The 22,766-nt window shown below is 40.3% G+C and overlaps 1 protein-coding gene across 2 annotated transcripts in view; it reads right to left on the reverse strand.

The window, feature by feature from the left end:
• MND1 (meiotic nuclear divisions 1) overlaps positions 1-18,745 on the reverse strand; it is a 35,138-nt gene extending 16,393 nt beyond the window's left edge. For both annotated transcript variants that reach the window (XM_083860819.1, XM_083860820.1), the window contains exons 1-5: positions 18,695-18,745; positions 16,577-16,642; positions 15,747-15,804; positions 15,126-15,274; positions 1,589-1,663 (exon numbers count right to left, since the gene is read on the reverse strand). In XM_083860819.1, the coding sequence (XP_083716945.1) occupies positions 1,589-1,663; positions 15,126-15,274; positions 15,747-15,804; positions 16,577-16,642; positions 18,695-18,697 (351 nt within the window). In that variant the 5' untranslated portion in view covers positions 18,698-18,745. The remainder of the gene's footprint in view (positions 1-1,588; positions 1,664-15,125; positions 15,275-15,746; positions 15,805-16,576; positions 16,643-18,694) is intronic.
• Positions 18,746-22,766: the final 4,021 nt, after the last annotated feature.

The raw sequence follows: 22,766 nt of genomic DNA on the forward strand, positions 1-22,766 counted from the left end.
AAAAAATTAAGGCCAAAGTGGGTGAACAAAAGAACAATTTTCTACCACCTTTTAACCATAGTTTAACAAACTCCAAAGAGATCTCTTAATTATTTGGCTTAAAGGTAAAGCAATATTTAGGAGTGCTAGTCTTGTAATTAAAGATGGCATTACAGAAAAACCTACCATCCACCCTTCCACAAATTGAGATGCTGTGTATGAACACTCTCTGAATTTATTTGTCTCCTTTCTTTTTCCAAACCATTTAAGAGCAATAGTCTCAAAAACAAATTCAGATATTTATGGCATGGCAGTCTTCACTGGGACTGTACACAATATTGACCTCAAAGATTCTCTTGGTCAATAAGAATCTGCAGACACTGACTCAACATGGGTTCTCCTACAGCCAGTTCAGCACATACTTCTAATTCAGTCTGTAGTTACAAACACTCAACTGGCTGATATTCAAATAACTCAAGCTAGAGTAGCCTAGAAGAGCCAGATTGCATGAGTTTGTAAGCCATCAAGATTTTACCAATGGCAATCTCCGTGGTTACCCAGCAGTCTAAGGTGTTTGTGAATTTGGGGTTTTGTTTAAGGTTGTTGGTTTTCTTTCCTCCCCAAATTTCCATATTCCTGGTGCTTTTGCCAACATTTTGGATTCAGCATGTTCTGAAAATGCGGAATGGAAAGCAAACGTTTCCAGAAGCTGAGGTTTGGAGGTGAGATGCTTGGAGACCTACACTGCAATCCAGATTTTTAGGACTTCTTCCTGATGTATAATCAGGAACCAAAATGTTGGAAACATCAGCCAGAACAGGATTTCCAGACCAATCTTTAGGGCAGGCCACATGCTGGAGAAACCCAAGGCTGAAACAGTTTGTTTGGAAACATGACAAGCCTAACTAAGTGAAAAACCTGCCTGTGATTCCTGATTGCAGTCCGTTGCAAATGAATGAAGAATTCCCATTAAAGATACTGCCAAAAAGAAGAGTTTAATTGAATTTGTGGAACTGCAACTTTAACAGAGCTTGATGGTATGGTTCACTCTATTCCTTACTAGATAAATTAAACACATATAGGGAAAACCTAGAGTGTTTCTACAAAAACAGTTTGGATTTGAAGATTTGGCACTTTCATACAAAATTCAATTCCTCCTGAAAGCTTCTGGCTGTCCCTGGTTTACTGGAGGTTTAAATCACTTTAGACATCTCAATGCAAGTCAGCAACTTCAAATACCATATGAAATATTTCCAACTAGTATGTTGGTTATGACAAACACAAAGTCTAGATATATTTTTACTGTGTTAACAGCTTCAGCATGCAAAGAGCACTGGGCTTTCCATGGCTGCTCAGAACAGTAATTTAGCAATCTACATTACAAATAACCAAACCAACATCTAAGTTGGTAGTTACCAGATGTGGCAGTTCAGCAACCATTAGCAACTTTGGTACACACCTCTGGGTAGTTCAAGTTTTAAGGTATTTTTAAATCTGAAAATACCTGGGAGTATTTACATTAGTATTTACAAGGTATTTACATTAGTATTTACAGGAAGCACATACTTGTATAAACCTTGTAGGATTACCTGCCCCCAAAGCAACTTACAGTATCTTCACGTCCAGTTTTTAATTTCTCAATGTTTTTTTGTAAAGCTTCTTTTTTCTGACTACTTTCAGCAAACTGATAAAGAAAACAAAGAACAAGATCAAAAATTTTCAGTAACATATTTAATTTTGCTATAAAATGTGCATACATATTAATGTATTAAATTAAAGAAGTGGATATATCTTTTTAAAATACATGTATAATGATAGTAAAGACAAAATAAAAAACCCCCAACAACAACCCAACAATACAAAACACCAATAGCATGCTTTTTAAGTGCCCTTTGTTTTAGTTTTAAAATGTTCTGAGCACCAGTCAGTATATCACACTAACTGTGAAAAGAACAGCTGTCAGAGCTCAGGTTTTACTCTGCCCTACTCCAAAATCTCCCACATGAATCCTCCATTTCTACATTCTCTTTCTCACTGAGCATCCCACTGAGTGCAAAAGCATTCCCAAATATTTCTTGCAATCCCCAGCCTTGATAAATTAACTACATGGTTTATATCGTGCAGCTGATATAAATGCATTCATGCAACACATACTGAACTCCTCTGGAGCTATAATCACTTCTCAATTTCAATTTAAACTAATGTTTGGTCCGTATTTTCAGAATATTAAATGCAAATGTATGATAAATATCAGGCAGAGCTTACTGCCAAGTCTTAGAGATCAGTCATAACAGTAAAGAGAAACTCCATACTGGTGGTCCATAAAGATTAAGATACAGCCCAACTGCAGCTCACTGGGTTTAGTGATTCTTTTCACAGCTCCATTTTTAAAAATAATTACATGTGTGAGCATGCATACAGACAAAAAAGTCTCCTTTCTAAAAGAATGTTTTTGTTTTCTTCAATTTATACAGAAATTATACTAATGGTAAGACATAATTTGAGAAAAAATATGTCCAGCTGTTTACTTGCTGCTTCTCAGTGTGGGTAAACCACAGAGGCAGTGCAGATTTTACTATGTGGCTTGAAGTACACCAACATCTTAATTTCGGTGGATAGTCAAAGAGTACTCTTTCCAGACTTTCCACAAAATCCTTACAAGAGTAGGTGTGTTAGTCCCCACATGATGCCACACTAAACAGAAGTGTACAGTTCAGAAAAGGCTAAGTACTTAGGTGCAGTTTGCACTTCATGAAGGAACATCCCAGAGCACGTCATCTGGCATCTCTGAACACAGGATTTCTCTGGATGAAAACCCACAGAGGAGGTAGAGAAGCCAAGGAGCTTATCTAGACCCTTATACTGCCAAGTGCAAAGAAACCAATGCTCTCTGCAAGAGAGGTCATAAAGGTGTCACTTTCTCTGTTGTTGTTCTTTTTTTTTTCTTCATACTTATTACATACTCATACACATTCATAAGGAATGTTTCTGCTTTCCCCAAAATGAATGTACAGAAGGAGCTCTCAAGCCAGTGCAAATCATAAAAGCTGGTTTATTGGAAGCACCCAATATCTTATAATTTTCTTGATCCTCTATATTCCACATCATTTAATAATGCAAGAGACACTAATGACAAACTGTAGGAGATAAAGGAATTTCTTAGATTCAGCCCTACACAACATGCAAGGTTGCCATGCCATGAGGTTAGAAGACCTTCCTTTGTGTAAATATCATCTTTGCTTTTAGGCAATCTTATTTAAGATACTGCTTTCTTATCTCACAAGAAAGAGATAAGATTTTAATTGCTTGGGTGTTTGGGGATTTTTAAATTGTTCTTTAATTATTATTTCAGATAACAAAAAATTTCAAAATAAAATTACACCTCAGCTCTTCGTGTATTATTCAAAAGTCATATTGGTTATCCTCTATGACAACAAATAAAAGATGAGGGATAAGGAAAGGAATAGCAGAAGGAAGCATGATATTGAAAAAACCCTAACACAGGACTGTGGAATCCTCCCATTTTGAAGGAGCTGAAATCTGATCTTACTCTTCTTATGTTACCTCCGCCCTTGACCCAAACCTTAAGACTCCTCCCCTGCAATACCTGGTAAAACCCCACCACCCTGCCCCTGCTCTCTCTCTCTCTCTCGCTCTCAGAGCTCTCTTCGCCTTCTCCTCCCTCCCCGGCTCGGGGCGGGGGAAGGAAATAAAATGAACTCTCGTGCTTAAAAAAAAGAGACTTGTTTCGTCTGTTTCCCTGCCGGCTCCTGCACCTCCCCTGGACACGATGAACACTGTAGCCACGCGGTGCCACACAGGACAAAGATTCAAAGGGTGAGGAACAGATGGCCAGGGTTTGTACAAAACCTATGGCTATGGGAGAAGCAGAAGGGCTTGGATAGACAGGCAGGAACACAGCTAAAAATAACTATAATGAAAGAAGGAAAGACAAAGGAATGGGAGGAAGGATGGATACACATGATACGATACTTAATTGAAAGGTAAGTGCAAATGGCAAATGACAGGTTATAGGGCATTAAAAGAAAAGCAGAATTTGCAAACATTGTGTATGTATGAGAGCAGAGGGCCATATCTGGACAGTGACTTACTTTCCCACTCAGCAGCTGTAGGAAAGCCTGATTGCAAAGAAGCACAGTAGCAGATGGAATATTTCAATCCTTGGAGCAACCTTGGGGGCATTTTTCAGGGGAACTGGCAAACAATTTCTCAAGAACATTAACCACTCTCAAAGAAATCTGACTCCTGCCAGCAGCAGAGAGACCAGTCCAGAGATAAAGATACTGTGTCCCCTCTATGTCTCTTGAGAGAGATGTCTGGACTGACAGAGGAACAACCTTCTGCACAAGCTAACTGACCAGGTGTGGGGAAGTATAGAGAGATTCTACTCCACTGTAAAGATTCATATCTCCTGTCTGACTGCTCTGAATCAGCACATGATTAAGCAAGATGCAAGAAAGCAGCAAAAACATCATCCAAGGGAAAGGAGAGGAGACTAAATAATTCAAAATTAAGAAGTTAAAAATGTTCTCCACAAAAGTGTTTTCAAACTACAGTGGCAGCTTTCAGGAAGACAGTTTAATGAAGAAAGTAACTAGCATCTATAAAATAGGAGAGTTGAGGAACAATTTCTTTAGTTTTACAGACCAGTGTGATCAATTAAATGGCCACTAGCCTTAGACATTAATTCAATCCAAAGTCCCCCAAAGGGATGATTTTTCCTACTCTGCAAAGGAGTCACAGTGTTTAGCCATAGATGTTTGCAGCAGTTTGGGTGTGCAAAGTGCTACGTGCTGATGATAACCACCAGTTCCATCACGGAACTTGGGGTCTGGTTTGTATCAAAAACGCAGACTGGACACACACACATAATTTATCATCTATATGAATGCATTAATACCAGGGCTCCCACTTCAGCAAGACACTGATGTACATTTGGAAGAGGAATGTTTAACCCCCAATGAACAGCAGGTTTCAGTTCCATTCCTTCTCAAACCCTGCTTGTTAGGCTTTTATTCTAGAATAAAAAATGATGGGTTTTTTTCTCCAGCAAAAGTTTTTGTTGGTCCTATGCCTTCTTATTCCCTGTTTCTAACCACTCTAACCACCGGTATCCCACCAAACATGTAGCTTGTCTCACCAGCACATTAAAATATCTACAAACCTACTATAAGCCATGCAAGGCCAGCCCCTAAGTATGTTCACTGGGCAAGAATCAAGCCAAGGTCTCACATGCTAACCACCAAGAGTGCTCACAGCTGTTAGCCCACTATCATTATGGTCTGAAAGAGAAATATCATCTGTTTGGTTTTCTTTCGACTAAACACTCGACTAAAAATGGTATTAAAAATTACTGTTCCTGTGAGCCCCACTCACTGTGGCACTACAGAAGAATTACATGCATCAATTTTTAAATTATTTCTTTTTTAAATTTTTTGCTTTGGGTTTGAAGCTCACTGTGCCTTGTTTCAAGACTAAAGGCAAGGCTAGTTTGGTTTTGGCTTAAACAAAAGCAGTTCAAGAGGTTTAGGGTAACATTAAGCAGTAGATAGGTGCATTTCTTTTCTATGAAAACTAACTCACTACTGAAAAACTTGAGTGGAATTGACAGAAGGCATGGAGAGAAAGTACTTCAAAGCATTCCTCTAGAGTTTAAAGAAATATAACAAAAAATTGAAGCTAGAAATAGACTAATAATATATAGAGAGGAAAAATCCAAAGATTAACAGCCAAAGAACAATCTGAAAATACTGAAAACAGATCTTTGTGTTAAAAGAAAGGTACAGAACCTTACTAAAAGAAATTACTTAACGATTACTGTTGACTAAAACTTAAAGAGGGAGAAAAATCCCAAAGGGCAGCACACTGAAGCACAGAACTGCTTTCTAAAGTACTGCACTAAGCAAGTGTACAGATGAAATATCATACAGTAAATTAGGCATAGCTCTGTTCTCAGGCCATGTTGAATATGAGATGAGTCCTTTTTTTCTTTTGGCAAATACAATAAAAGGTGGGGCATTCAGAAGAAACAAATGAGAAATCCCCCCCTCCACAGGAATCTTCACCCATCCATGTACAAACCTGATGTTGTTACCTGAAATAATTTTAAAAATATTATTATACAGCAAATCCCTCTACATAGAAAGTATTTTAATTCAATTATTTTCCATCTTTTTAGATTTGCCACAATAATTAAGTTAATTTAGAGAAAAAGTCTTGCCAAGAGCTTTTGTTTTTGCTTCATTCATTTGCAACACCATTTGATAAGTAGCGGTTACGCAACAAAAAAAAATAACCGCTCGAGGCCAACCTCCTTAAAAGACAAAAGGTGAAAGAAACAGTTGTGCAGGCTCAATGGAAGAACTGAATTTCTGTGGCTGCTTTCAGAGTTGGTGTAATTGGCACGACCTGAGGGACAGATGGCTGTCTACTCAGACACAAATATCAAGTATGCCCCAATCAACCTAAAAGAAAAAAACGAAACCAAAAAAAAAACCAACTGAAACACCTCATTCAATACTTTTTCACAAATGCAAGCAATCTAATAAGGAAAGCTGAAAGAACTTCAGAAGACATTCATATGACTGACAGAACTGCAGAAAATTTTCATACCTGGAGATGAAGGAAGGATATGATTAAATACCCTAATATGCAGTAAGCATATTAGAGTATTTAAAAAAACCTACTAAGCCCAAGGTGGTAGTTAACAGGTCTGAGAGAAGTTTTCAGTTTTCTCTAAAGAGTTTTTAAAGATTGCTATCCTAAGCAGCTGGACCATACACTGACAATGCCTTCAGGGACTAAGCAGAGACAGGCACCAGTTAAAATACAATATCCATCCAATATTCCCCAAGCTCACATTCTGCTTAAAGACTTTAAAAACCAAATCAAACTTTATTGCACAGACTTTTAGAAATGCCCAAATTCTACACTGAGATAGTATCAGTAAAATAAAAAACCTCAGTAAAATACATCTATCAAATTTCAGTTTTGACAGACATTTTACATACTCATTCTTTATGCCAATTTTGTCATTTTTAAGTAATGCTTAGACAAATCACCAAGTCATCTCCAATTCCTGATACAAAGAAGAGTCTTGCATGGAACTACCATGTGTTCAAAAATAATGAGCCGTTTTGCTGCGACAAGAAAGCCCTTTTCCTCTAAAGCCTCCCTGCATCAAAATAACTTAACACATTTTGGTTTTATACTCTGGGTTTTTTGTTTGGTGGTTTTAAATTTTTATTCTTTTCAAAAGAGGAAAATTCTATGAAATCAGACTTCTATAATTACATGCTGGTAGTTCATTTCTGCACACATACTGATTTTCTAAAATAAAATATGCAATATTACTTGAATTACAAGACTTTAAGGTGCAAGTCAAAGTTCAAATTAAATAGGACTACAACTCACTGTCTCCATCAAATCTAGCTCTGCAGTCAGAGCCCAGTTTTTACTTCCTGTTTCTTTTCATTTCAGATTAACAATTTCACTGCAATGCCAGGAATGGAGCCAGCAGCCAGAATGCAAACCTCTTGAAAAAGGTAAACTGTGTCATGATATTACCTAAAAAATTCAGTGTCACAGACAATCCTGTTTGAAAACCTTAGTGGTTTTCCTGCATTATATCAAAATGAATATCTATATATCCTCTTCAGTATAGTAGGAATCCTCCTTCAAACCTATGTTAAAATCTTTAGAGTTATTAGAGACAGTTTTTAAAAAAAAATGCTCTTAAATTATGCCAAAACCTTATGCTCATCAAGAAGGAAGGAAAGAAAAACCTACACTTCACAGTTGCCATCAAGCTAGTTAGAAGTTAACAGCAAATAAAAGAATTAAATTCAACTAATGAACACCAAATTATGAAGTTGCTTCATTCCAACAGAAGCCTCCAGAGCACTGTATTTTTAGAAACCTGCCATGACAGCAGTAACTAAGCATACTCTCCAGGGCTTTTTAGCATGCCATAAAATGTAATTCCAGAAGGCTCTAATAAGTTACAACATTACAAGATTCTTCTCTGACGGACATTTTAGGACTTAGTACATGCAGGATCATTTTAAAATATCACCATTTTTCAAATACAAGAGGCAGAGGTAACAAATATCATGGACTATCCTAATAAAATTTTATTAGTATTTTCCAGGAGACTTATAGAGGGAATAAGCTTTACAGGATGAACAAACAAATGGGCAGATATAATCAATATACGCAGAATGTTTAAATAATGCAAATTCTCAGCCTCTTGCCCTTATTGCTACAGGTCCCCTTGGATGGTGTGAAGTGAGTTAGTTATACCATACCAGCTCTTCAGCAGGCCATTTCTTTATGAGTCTAGTCCTTCAGTTCAAATAAAATGTACAGGTCAGTGAATGCCAGAAGGTTGAAGATGGGATGGGTCTTGTTGGGAGATTAATTACTATGCAAGAGGGAAAAAAAAAAAAAGTGAGCCAGCACAGAATGGAATCACCCAGCTCACTGGGGCTGCAGACTATCAAAATGGTCAGGGCAATCCAAGGAAGAATAACAAACTAAATAAATAAATAAGTAGAAAGCTAAATTACATGTCCTCAAATAAAACGAGAAAAAAGGAGGCCCAGCATGCATATGGGAAGACTGCTCTAACAGCTTAATCAACACACTCAGATCCTGCCTAGACATTCCAGAAAAACAGAATGGTAAAGGTAGGAAGGGATCTTGAAGACTGTCCAGTCCCAACTCCTTCTGCCATGGCCAGGGACATGTCCCACTAGACCACGTTGCTCAAGGCCTTATAATGGGCATTAAAAGAAAGACCTCTTCAGCAACCAGAATTTTACTTTTCCTGGAAAGGAGTAATTTATTACATTTTCTGCAACCTAATAAAATTAAATTGTAAGCATACATATGTCTAAATTAATGAATGAGAAAAATGTCTAAATAAGTAATTCCTAACACAAGTCACATGCATTAGTTGCAAATGTTCTGACATACTTCTCTGGTTTAGAGGATAATTCTTTAACCATGCTATCTACTCCCTAAAATTAATAAAACATATATGAAAAAGATAGTGCTAAGCTTTCTAAATGTATTACAGCTAAGTTTAGGATCATGATGAACCTTAAGACATTTTATGCCTGCAAGTCCTTTTTTTTTTTTTTGATAAATAGACAAAGAATTTTTAAAAACACACTGAATACAGCTTTTCAATGAATCATAATGTAAAAATATTACACTCCAAAAATGAGCTGTTCTATAAAAAGCATTAAGCCATGGATTCCAAAGGTGTTGCACATGTACTTCTATGAATGTTTTTTGCTTCTCAGCAACTCATCAATGCAGAAGCAAAAAACCCCCAAAACACTGAGACCCTGCATTCAGAACCATCAGAGGCTGAAAACTGCAATAGGACCTGAGGTGTGTGAGCAGCTTTGCTAAGAGCTGATGCTGTACCATCTGCTGAGGACATTTTTACAGAGCCACGCCAAAAGCTTGCTCCACAGAACTAGGTTCCACAGGCTCTCCCTGCTGATGCAAAGCTCCACCTGGGGCACAAAACTTGTCCAGTATCTTCAGCGACATCACCCAACTCTCCAAGCACCATCAGTCCTGCTACCCCTCACTACACATCTGTGATCTCCAGGGATTTGCACCTCAGTTCAGGATTGGTTACCTTTAGCCAGCCACTGCTGAGCACTTGTACTTAACTGCAGTCCAGAATCAACCTCTAAACCCTGTGGAAATACCCTGCCAATCGAGTTAGTCAACTGGATGGAGGAGGAGGCTGCTCACACTGGAACAATGAGGAGAGCAAAAGTTTCCTGAGCTTCAGTCAGTGGTCTCAAGCAGATTTATTATTCAGCAACTTTCCAGTCACAGTGTCTAAGGAGGAAAACATATCCAAAAGGATAGAAATAAAACAAGCTGCATCTTGAAAGAACTTTCTGATGGTTAAAACTCAAAACTAAACAAAGAAGGTTCTCTCCTTTTACTTATGTTGTCAAATATCTTTAGGAGGATTCAAGCCAGATCACTCACAATATGAATTTTTTTTCCATTAACTATTTTCAAACAATGTGCATTCCTAGCATAAGCATTTACTAATACAGAATTCTCCTCACTGCTTTTTTACCAGAGTAAATTCTTTCACTTTTTATATTTCGATGCTCATTAGTACAAACAATTCAATACATATGAAGTCACTTGATTTCAACAAGTTCATTCCTGGCCAGGGGGGTTGTTGGGGTGGTTGGTGTTTATTTTTTGTTTGTTTGGTTGGCTTTTTTTGGTTTTGTTTTGGTTTTGTTTTTTGTTTTTTTTTTTCAAATGAGCTAGCAGATGTGAGCCAGGATGCATCCAGTTCAAATTCTCCCCTTAGTTCAATATACAAGTCATGGGAAGTGAAAATCCCTCCTTTTACCAACCCTAAGGCAGGGATTTAAGGAATGAAACATCAGCTAATCCTTTCTATCTTAACACTGGCTCAGTGCAATGCTTAGTGGGAGAAAAAAATTGCCAGAAACTCTCAAGTCTCTTGGTCATGAGTATGTTGACACAAATACAAGGAATAGCACAAAATGTCCATCCTGTATCCTGCTCTAAAAAGATTCTGTTCAATCTTTGTTGCAGTGCAAGGTGACACCATTTTGCTTTCAGTTGGAACGGCAGCTCTAATACTTTCGGCTGTTAAACTTTTCCCTGCAAAAGCCTCAGAACAAAAAAGATTAAGCCACAAGAAAGCAACACAATGATAAATGAGACAATTAACAACACAGTGAAATGAACAGTTTTAAACTGAACAATGAAATAAATTAACAACACCGCACTGAGGAAAGGAAACTAACAGGTTGTTTTCCCAAGCTACTGGACTACAGTGCTCATAGTACTGTCAGTAGTAACACTAACAACCACAACATCTTTGAAGTGCTCAGTATTTCAGGTCCCTGTCAGCACAGATGCAAGTGTTTTGCCCAAGACACAGATGAAAAAATGAAAGAAAATCTAAGCTGAATCTGTTTATATTAAGACTCCATCAGAAAGATTTCTCTTTTTCCTCACTCACAACTGTTATGCCAAGAATAAGCATCTTGTTTTTTCAAATGATAACTGATCATAGGTAATTCCAGGCTTCTGAATCCAACAGCCAGAAAAATATTGATAAAGAAGATCACATCATTTCACATTTTCTTAAGGAAGGAAGACTACCCCCTCAGTAAAGCTTCAAAAGTTCTCTTGACAGGTGATGTTGCATTAAAAATGTCTCAATGTATAAACATTATTAAAACATTATTTCTCAGTCCACACCCTCACTACTCTTGTTTCACCATTTCATACCTGTACCAAATCAAACCAAATGCAATTTCCACACGCAAACAAACCAAATGTGTGTATAAACCCATCCCACCAAAATGCAGCTTCCAACATCTCACTTTTTCAGTGGTCCTCTTCACAGATGCATAAGCATAACCAAGAGGCGAAGAAAAAGCGCTGACAGAAGGCATAAACCTTTAGGAACAACCAGGCCACTGCAAAACAAATCAATACAAAATCCAAAGGGACCTACTTAGCAATTCTCACTCTGTGAGCTATTGGAGGAAATAGTTCCGGCAGATGCTACACAAACTAAAGACATTTGCTATCCTTGCTTTTCAGAAAAACAGGAAGAGGCCCAAGCAGTAACTTAAGGTTAGAGGGCACCACCAAGATCCTAATTAGATCAGCACAAGGTCTGCCATATATATATATATCAGTCAGGGATTAGTGCCCCTCTCCAAACACCTGCCTCCACAAAAACAAGCCAAAAGATGAGGTCAGGCAGGGAAGCTGTCAAAAGAAACTTTTGCATTGGTTTTAACTGCAATATCTCTGCACACTGATGATATAATAAATCCTTCCTGGAAAAAGTCTAGGGTATACAGAACCCCTGGGAAGTGCAGCTTAAGCATCCAGACAAAACTGGCTTGATCTTCATTATGAGTACCAAGTCAGATAGCTTTGCTTCTTGATCTCTAAGATGGGGTGTGGCTTAATAATCACTAAAGAATCTGAAAAAAAAAAAAATGTTTCAAGGACAGCTCCTAAAACAGCCTCCCACAATCACAAGTTCTGTAAAATGCAGAATGCTATGACCAACCTATGCAGCCAAAAGGTCCTGTAGCAGGCCCAACCCATCAAACATAAGCCTTAGTGCTGTGAATTAATAGGGGAATTTGCATCATGAAGAAGCCTGTTCTGTTCCTCTACATTATTTTCAAATGACAGTGCAGCATTTGGGATCACTCCTTTCCCTTCACTATTTACCCATGCCCTCAGGAAACAAAGATAATGCCTCTGGGTTTAATTAATTAAAAAGCCTTAATTACATCATGAACTGAACTGCTGGATTTTTAAACATGCTTTAAGTAAGGCAGCCTGATTCTGGCTTTTAACTGCTGAACAAAGAGACCGACTCATGTAGTTAACAATCAAACTGGACATGACACAGAGAGAAAACACATCTCTCAGCATGCCACAAGCTCTATATGGGAATGATCAAAGATAAGCAACATGCAAGAGAAATGGTACAATAGCTGACTCTTTTCCTCTGCTTTGTATGTTCTGACAAGCAGCTTTGTGATAGTCAGTGACTAGATTTAGAAGCTCTTAAGAAAATCTGTACATGTGCACATCAAGAAGAGCACAAACACCAAAAGAGCTAATTTGAACTCACAGACAGAACTTGTTATCATCTTGTAAAAGCATTCAGAGAGCTTTTCATTGAAAATGCCACCTTTCCACTGTGTCAACAGAGAAGTTATTTTCAGATAGTGAAAATGCTTTTCCCTGAAATGCTGAAACATTTCAAGTCTCATCAGAAAGGCAAGTAATGAAGAGAAGTACTTTTGAAGACTCAGAGCATCATCTAAAGAGAGCTCTCCTACCAATAAGCCCATATGTCAGAAGCAGGGTTTGGCTTGCAAATAAGGTTCAAGTAATAAAACTATTTCTGGGACAGTTTTATATTGCAGAATTGTTCATATCAGAATAGTATATTTCTACATAGAAATAACATCACAAATCAATAACTACATGTCTATTACACTTTCACAATAAACAGAGGTATTTAAGTAAAAGTACATTTAAAGCAGCTCACTATATTTTTGTAGGCAATTCCTGGATACTTACCATGGAGCACATTAGGCAGATGCTGCAAGACATTCCAAGGAAGATATTTGTCAGGGTAAGCCAGAGACCTGCTTGACCAATTATATTCAAATGTCACAATGGGACTAGGCCCAAGGGCAAGGACAACAAATATCAACTCCTTTCAGCTACTTGGCTATAATCTGGAACATGAGCAACAACAAAGAGGATCCAAGAGCAAATCATTTGCATTCGAAGAAACAGTGGCACCAGAGAGTTTGGTGAACAAAGCAGGAGTTTTGGAACGTATTTGTTCAATTTCTCAGTTGGCAATTTATGTGCTGGCAGAGTAAGTAATCTTGTCTAAAACTTGTGTGAGTGTACTAATAAGTTGAGTAATTTTACTAGGAAGTTCAGTGCCAAGTCAGTGCAGAGTTAAACTAATCTGTTTCAGACAAATAAAACTCCACTGGATTAAGAGCCAGTGCATTGCTACCACCAGTCTATAAAAATTAATTTATGTCCAGTTGTGCCAGGTTAAGTCCATGCCTGAAAATAACACAACCATAGTCAGCTAAATCAAACTCCTTTTTCAATTAAAGATGGGGCAAAAAAGCATTTTTCTTTTAATTATTTTGATATAACTGAATAAATATAAAGAAATAGCTGAAGTTGACAACACTGTATGTAAGACAGCAATGCCTGAGATTCATTCAGAGCTATGCCTGAAGAAAATAAAGGCTGTAAAAATGTTCAGATGTTACCAGTAAATTTGCATTAATTCAAATGATTCTTTGATGAAAGAACATAATGCTGAATAATCATGGGAAGAGTTGGCAGTGCTGTGGTACAATCATACCACATGGTCTCATAAAGCTCATTTGTTCATCTTGTTATCATATACTCCCATTGCAAATAAACTGATGAACAGATGCTTTCCCACTCCTATTAGAAGCAGAAAGACAGTTCCCAAAAAGTAGGAAAGAACCAGATGAATAGAAGAGCAATGTTGAAACAAAAGATGCCCTGCTCTTCTGAAGAGCTTCTCTTCCCCCTGTCTCCGGAGTGCTCTGCCCCATTCTGGGCTCTCCAGGAAAGACAAGCAGCCACTGGAAAGGGTCCAGCAGAGGGCTATGGAGATGAGGAGGGGACTGGAGCATCTCCCTTATGAGGAAAGGCTGAGGGAGCTGGACCAGTGCAGCCTGGAGATGACTTCAGAGAAGACAGGAGACCTTACCAGTTCAAGTACCTTAAGGGAAGGTGTCCAGAGGATAGAGCCAGACTTTTTACAGTGAGACCCAGCAAAAAGACAAAGGGTGACTGGGAAACACAAAGTTCTATATAAATAAGAGAAAAAACTTATTTCCTTTGAGGGTGACAGAGCACTGGAACAAGCTGCCCAGGGAGGTCATTGACTCTCCTTCTCTGGAGATACTCCAGATCCACCCGGATGTGATATCATGTACAACCCACACCTGGTGAACCTGCTTTAGCAGGGAATGGATCTTCAGAGGTCCCTTCCAACCCCAACCATTCCTTGATTCTGTGATTCATGACCAATTTGCTCTTTTCTCCTGCTAAAAGAGCAGTATGGGGCTACAGAAGTGCTCACAAATCAAGCCACCAATAAAAGCAGATGAAAACACAATGGCCTAAGTAGAAACTATTGCCTCATTTCCTCAGGTTATGCATTCCAGTTGTCATCACTTTTAGGTTATTACCACATGATGGCCTACATTATATAAAAGACACAAAAACATGCTACCTTTGAGTCCTTAAGTGATGCTTTGCATCATAACTAACGTGCTTTCAGCAGCAATAATATAATAATGACAATGATAACGATAATGAGGATAAATGACAATGCCCTATCATGAGTAACAGAAAATTTCTATAGTAAAATCTTTGTGTGTGGACATGTACATTTGTACACATGAGAGATATAAACAAGAATGACAAGGGGGTATAAGAAAAAGCAAACCCTTTCAGATAAACAAGTATTTTTCATACAACAGATTTACCTGAGACTCTAACTCCTCCAATTTACGTTTCCTGGCATGAAGAGCTTTACTTGGAAAAGCCCAAAAATAATTGGAAGTTCCAATTCTATCAGTGTCCACCATGCCATCATCAACAAGGCTTTGCAGAATCTCTTTCACTGACATTGAGGCTAATAAAAGCCAAAAAAAAAGTAAAATTAGAACCACATAGCACCTGGACTATGGAGAATTATGAATACCACAAGCCACCATCTACAATCATCTGGTTTTTTTCCAATCAGCTAGCTGGAAGATTTCACAAGGACAACACGCCCAAAGCTTCAACAGCACATTGCCCATGTATATTTGGACTAGCATTTTAAACATTTATGATATTACAGGCCAGATATTTAATACCTGAGTGCAAAGAATGATTCCATACACAGAAAGTCACTGCAAGTTAGACACCTTAGAGCCTAAGCAAGCCCTCATCCCATATCATTTTTAACTCTACAGCCCTGCCACTGACCAGTCTCCCATTCTAGCTATATTTTCTGTTATTAAAATCATAACTCTAAGATTACAGCCAGGAAAATTGACACTGTATGATCTGTCCCAAAAATGATTACTTGCTCAAGAGAAATAACTTTTATAAACACTTACTAATCCCTTTTTCTTTTGGAGCAATCTTCTCTAGATCCTTCAACTGGAAGACATCTTTCTGTGCAAAACATGAAAGACACTTCAGTTCCAAATGACAGCATCATCTAAGCCTGAGTGTTTTTTACACTAAATCAATGCCAACAAAGTAAGTAGGAAATACACTGTATGTTTTGGTTTTGCTAGAGAAATAGCCTGCATGTCCCTCAATAGAACTGGAACATTCTGAGAATTAAATTATAAGAAAAACACTATTATTGTAACAAGCTCTGCTCTTTCCTTTGGTGATCTGAAGTCATCATATTTCATCTCAAGTTAGACTGTCAGCACAGATGCACCACATTGCTCAAGTACTCAAATGTCAAAGTATTTTTTCTAAAAGGTAAAACATGGTGTATTGCATGTGCCACCAATACAATTGTAGTTCAGCTTTTGGATCTCCAAGTTTCTTCTCCCCAGGGACCCTTTCTAACTCTGTTCTCAGTTTTTCTAAAGCGCAGATTTCTTCTTCCTCCCATAAAATGTGAAATACTTCCTAATTTCCTGCTATCCCCTCTTATTGTAACAGACTCAAAATGAGAAGATGTGGATAGGAAGCACATGAAGAATTTAACATCACCTGTGCATCTTCATTCCCTGGCTCCACCTGCAGATGAGCCACCTGATCAGAAGTGAAATGAATGAAGTTTTGCCTCTGTAATTTACACCCTGATGTCACAGGGCATCAGTGAAATGCATGCCAGGATATAGAGTTTAGCTACATCTACAGTTAAGCTCCTTTTAGGACCTGTCTTCCCAACAATGTAAATGCAGGACAATTACAATTTACTTACTGTTTCAAAAAAGATCTCCATCATGCGGGCCCTCTTCTCCTCAAAACTCAGACCTTTTTTCTTGGACTAAAACAGGGGAAAAAAGAAAAAAAATCAAACCAAGTCATTCAGCCATCTGAGTAATTAACATCTGCTCAGAATTCAAATCTATTTACCTGTAAGTTATATTTGTCATCTTTTAAAATATCTTACCACTAAGCCTAGACTTTCAGATAAACTCCTTTGCAAATAATCTCTACACTAAGTTCATCTATTAAATGGAGGGACCTACCTTTAAGTTCAGAGCCAGCCAATCCTGCTCAGCCTCAATGCTCCTTGACACATACCAATCCCAAAATATGTATTTATACTAAACTCACACAAATGTTTAATAATCCTTGAAAAGATAAGGGGTTTTCTGTTTGGTTTTTCTTTAAGAACTGCTTTCTGTGTTGTGATATACTGACAGTAGTGTGAGTTGTAAGCCATTCAGGTTTTTGTAAGGAGATCAAGAGCATTTTGAGGTGTCTTTCTTCAAAGGTCCTAACCAACTTTATAATTTCAAGGTCACATTTTTAAAACCTTGCTGCTTTTATTTCTTTTTTCTCTGGTTGTGAGAGATGCTCAAGCATTAAATAACTTGGGTTGAACTACAAGCAAAAGGCAGAAATGGTTATTCAAAACTGCTACCAACAACACAAAACTGAGAAATGGTCTCCTTTGATCACTTTCTGAGATGCTATTTTGATATGCCTCTTATAAAATTAGGATACAAAATATTTCACAGAGAACTGGAGTTTTATGAATAGCAGTTGGCATAATCCTCAACAACCCAAAAGCAGCAGCCACAATGTGAATATGAAGAGTTTCCCCTTGCCTCACTCCGATTCACACACTGTGTGCAGCTACAAAAAAGGGAAAGGACCAAATAGGATGTTGGCAGAAAAAGGTCTCCTTTAAAAAAAAAAAAAGTAAATTGTTGTCCATAAGTCAGCAAAAGCGGGTAGTCTAATAGCAAGATGCTTTGAGAAAAACATAGTTATGTTTTCAAGTTTCTAATAGAAAGGAGTCAACACCATTTTTACTTTTTAATAGCTGATGCCTTCTTAAAAAAAAGAACACTATCAGGCAGCACACAACACTTAAAACATACACCGCTTAAAACATACACCAAGAGCAAAATGGCCAGACTGATTTAATTTTTTAAAAAACAAATGTAAAAGCTAGCTTATGCAGCTGAGATACAGAGATAGGAACAGAACCAATTCAATATTATATTTAACAAAGAGCACCATTAGGAGTTTTTTTAGGTCCCCCTCTCTTTTATCCAGGGATACCCTAGGTCAGCACTGCTGTCCCCTGCCATGTCAGTACATTGCAGAATTAGAGCTGCTCAAGTAGGAGCACAGACAGAAAGCAGACAGATTTATCTTCCACCTCCTGCCTTCTCCAAGAGCCCTGACACCGTCAGCAGCAGGAACAAAAGGCGTAGGCACAGGACACTGGAATGGAAGCGGCGTTTCTGGAAGCGTGTGCTCGCAGCTACGCCCCTGGGGCGCCAGGTTTCACACCGCCACTCCCGCAGAGCAAAACGACGAAGCCAAGAGCTCTCTCGGGGAGGGTTATTAACTTCCACGTTAATTTCTCCCTCCTGCCTCACTGGCAGGCGCTCCCCACCACAAATACTCCCCACATCAGGAGCATCCTTGCATTTCGCTGCCGCGGGCAGACGGAGGCAGGCGGTGCTGGCTGTGAGCGCCCTCGGGCCCACCCGCGACTCGCTCTGCCCGCTCCCACCTCCCCACAGCCTCAGTCTGGCCACACCTGGGCTCCCGTGTGTCGGGGGGGAGCAGCGGGCACCGTGCCCCGCTCCAGCCACGGAGCTGTGGCTATTTCCCCGGGAGCCGGCTCGTTTATATCGCTCTTCAACAACCCAAAGGCGCGGCCCACGCCGCACCCCAGAACCGGCACCGTGGGGCCTCCCCCGCTCTCCTCAAAGCCACCGGGGCGGAGGGACAGCGAGGCGCGGGCGGCCGTCACTCAGCATCACCAGGATCGCGGCTCCCCCCGCAGCCTTTGCGGTGGCCAGGAGCGAAAGCGGGAGGCGGCGGAGGGAAAGCGGGAGGCGGCCCCGCTTACCATGTTCGATTCCGCGGGTTCGGTTTGATTCCGGCGCCGCCGAAGGGCGGGAAGGGGCCGGCGCGCGGGAGGGCGCGTGCGCAGCGCCGCCTGCCGCCCGCCCCTCAGCGCCCTCAGCGCCCTCACGGCGCGGCCGCGCCAACCCGCGCCTGGTTTCTCCTTGTTTTTAATCTGTCCCTTTGTTTTGGTTTGGGGTTTTTACCAGCCGCAGAATAAAACTGAGGGCACAAAAAGATTACGTTTAACCGTGGTGTAACACGACGCGTATTGTGTGACCGCCCTGTCACGGGAGCCCCCACAGGACATGGAAAAATGAAGCCCTTGCTGCCCCTGGAAGGGAAGGGCCTGGCCGCGTCTGGTGTTGCTTGAAACAGTTGTTCATTGTGATGATGACTGTTCTAGCGACTTTAATTATTGACAGCTTGTTTTAATTGCTATTTGTGTTGTAAATCTCTTTCCTGCAGCTGCAGCAAGTTCTGGGAAATTGGTTTGCAAACAGCAGTGGCTTCATATCTTCCATACTAAATCGAGAGTTTAAATTCAAGCAAATGAAAACATGCAAGCTGAGATGTTCAGGCAGTTCTTGTGATGATTTCAATGCCTTTTGCAAGGTGCCCCTTCCCTGACACCTGAGGTTCTTTTCCGTGCAGCCCATGATCCTCATTGTGCACACCAGTGTACTACTAAAAATGAAATGCAAATTAGAAAAAAAACGATTTTAATACAAAACGTTTTGTTTTTTTTCTCGTGAGCAAGCATCACATTTTAAACTTGCCAACTCAGGATGAAATCTGTTGATACATCCCCTCATCTGCTGTTGAGGTCTCATATTCATTTCCATTTCCCTTGGCCAGCCCTCAGAGCATCTTTGTCCCCACGCTCCCTGTGACAGTTCTTTTCCTCCTGTCACCTTCACCACTGCAGTCCAAGGCTCTGGGCCCCTTCCTGCTCCTCCTCAGCCTGAAACAAAACCGAGCTCCCCTGGTTTTTTTACATTTGCTGCCAAGAAAATGGTTGCTGCAACATTTGCAAAGTCCCCATTGCAGCACAGGTTTTCTCCAAGTAACTAGTGTGGGTGGCAGGGTGGTTGTCAGAGCTGAACATGCTGCCTGCGATAGAGAAAGAGGAGAGGGAGGGAGGGTTTTCAGAGGGACACTCACTCTGAAGTGGGCTTGGGGCACGTACGTGGTGTCTTCTGTTCAGTACTCATGAGGCAGCAGTGCTCCCACCTACCCATTACTCGTGCAGGTAGACTGGCAGCAAACCAGGTGTCACCCCCAGACAGAGCCAGCACACGGCTGAAGCACACACCTGGAGCCACAGCTGGAAGGCATTCCTTATTTCAGACATTGAACGCGATCACAGCAACTCGGACAGCCCAGCCACCCCTGAAACATTAGCCATGCTCTTGAGCCATGATGGGGCAAGTGGCTCAGCAGGTTTTCTCTGCCCATGGCCCCTGGGCACAGCCAGACTCAGCTGCCCCAGGTGCCCTGGCAGCCCTGAAGCCCTTTCACAGTGTCAGGAAAATCCACAAACGCCAGAGGTCTATGCCCAGAAAGCAGACAGAGGAGTCCTGCAACTTTATTCAAATAAAGGGAGAGAGTCCACTGAAGCCCACAGCCACAAGCTTTCCCTCTCGAGGTTCCGGAGGGCGCAGCCTCCTTTCGTCCTGCACTCCCAGCCGCAAGTTGCCCTCTTCCTTTCCCCATTGACCGAGGTAACAGGACGGTACAGCCTTCCCGAACTGCCTACCCCGTATTTCCCCGTTTGAACCTACTATTTTACCCCAAAGCTGATTAACTCCGGCTTGTGCAGACCCACTTGTCTGTTCCAGGAGCCAGGCTGTCTGGTCTCTGCAACAAACCTGCTGCCCAAAGTCAGTAGAGACATTAAGACGCATTTCAGAGATGTGAACACCCACACCTTCACCCATCGGATTGTTTGTAAAGACATTGGTTTTCCTCTCAACGGCCACATCACCGGGTCCAATTTGCTCTGTAATAGGAGGTTCCCTAACACCTCCTACATTTTGCAGCACCCCATCAAAACTAATTAGTTGAAAGACCATGGGGTGAAAGAGGTCCCAAACAAAAAGGGAACACACGGTGTATCTCATGCTTTGTCATTTGAGGGATGGTTTCCGTTAGTGCATGAAGTGGAATGAATGACTCCTAAAATACATAAGGGCCTGGCATTTTTAATGGGCTTTAGAATGTCCAGATGTGGTATTTCACAAAACTGCTAGTCTTCTGCTATGATTCTAAAAACAAGACAATGGATGGTAACACAGTGGGAGGGAGACTCACAACTCTGTCTTGCTGTTAGAAGATTATTCTCATTTTCCTGTGATTTTCTTAAGCTTTAACAATTTGGGCTACATTTTCTGTTCTAGGAGTCTGACAGATTTTTAATAGTATCAAAATAGTCAAAATAGTATTCCACTGTTCCTGAGTTAGAGGAAATACAGTGCTTTGTCAGTGTAAATATGCTTGGATGAGATGAAATTTGTACTCTCCTTAATTTTGCTCTTACAATTGACTGTAGCTGTTTTACAATCAGAAATTGTTTTAAAAGGACGATAAAGCAACGATGGCAGAAAGCTTAGCCAATAGAGAATGAAAATTGTCCTAGTTTGATTTTGTTCCTTTCATACATATGTGCCATAGCACAGTCTTAATTAAATAACTGTTTTTTTCAGAAGATAATAGTTCATGTTGAATATGTCAGGAAAACTAATCCACAAATACTAGAGGTTTATGTCCAAAAAGAAGACAGAGGAGTCCTGAAACTTTATTCAAATAAAGGGAGAGGCCATGGGGCATTTCCCCTGGGGTCTCTCAAGTTTTTAGGGGACTCAACCTCCTTTTTATCCTGATTTTCTGGCCGCATTTCCCTCTCTCTGTCCCCATTGGCTGAGGTACTTGAGAGGTACAGACTTCCTGAAATGCCTAATACCCTTCTAATGCATAACTCCCCCCTCCCATTTTTTTCTTTGTGTCTCTGTTCTTTTTCTCTAAATCCAGAAATTTAGCACAGTCCTGAGTGAGTAACAGTTTGTGTCAATTAGTGGCATTCCTATGGAAATTATGGTTTCCCCCACTGCTTCTTTCACCTCGCCCTATCTGGCCTTAACTACCATCAGGCCCATAGTTTATTTGTAAAGGCACCTCCTTCTGACTTCTTTCAAATAGCAGGTCCGTTTATATCCGAAGAGTAAGAGCAAGGCTTTTCAGTCCTGTGGCTGCCTCCCACAGCATGGGTTTTTCACTATGTTAAGGAGTGCCACTCTAAAGAGAGAGAGCCTGGCTAAGGGTGGCTGCCCTAAGTACCTGATCCTTTAGCTACTTTGGCCTTATTCTCCCTGACTTGTTTCTCATTGGTGAGACTGGGTTGTCTAGTCCTATTTACAGGACTCCTAAAAGATTCTGCTGCCTCATTTAGGTGCTTAAATAAGTACCACAAGAGGGTCAAAGAGAAGGTGGCCATTTACTGCAGACTTTTTCTGGTCAACAACAGTGTTCCTCAGTATTAGTGTTCAGCCTGTCTGATTTTGCTCAGTGGTGAAGAGCCTCTGCTCCAGTAATCCAGGGGACAGAAAACATTTCTAGCCTAACAATAAGAAAAGATTGGGAATATAACAAGTATCTTACCTATACTAAGCCCAGCGGTTTCAGGATATCCCGTGCTATTGCTTCTATTCTTTGTGATATTTTTTTACGTGGGAAGGAACAAGTGCTCTGCAACTCTGAATGTCAAAACAACGCTGCTTGGCTTCAAGATGTGATGGTTTTTTAGCTGGCAGACAAATAAAGCCTTTTGTAATTATCTGAATTTCAGGGCAGATACACAAGTACATTCATCATCAAGAGTCTATTTGCTGAATGTGTATTCATCTGGAGACTGACAGAAAACCAGGACTGATCCATTATGTTGTACTAAGTGTCTTTAGGAGAAAAATGAGACCTCAAAACATGGCTGCTGACACTCCCTATTGTTGGAGTCCAGGGCATCCCTCTGGGCACCCTGGGAAGTCACAGACCTCGGTAGAGAGGCCTGGGACCCAAGAAAG

Source organism: Zosterops lateralis, assembly GCF_965231275.1.
Source record: "Zosterops lateralis genome assembly, chromosome: 5".
NCBI lineage: Eukaryota > Metazoa > Chordata > Aves > Passeriformes > Zosteropidae > Zosterops > Zosterops lateralis.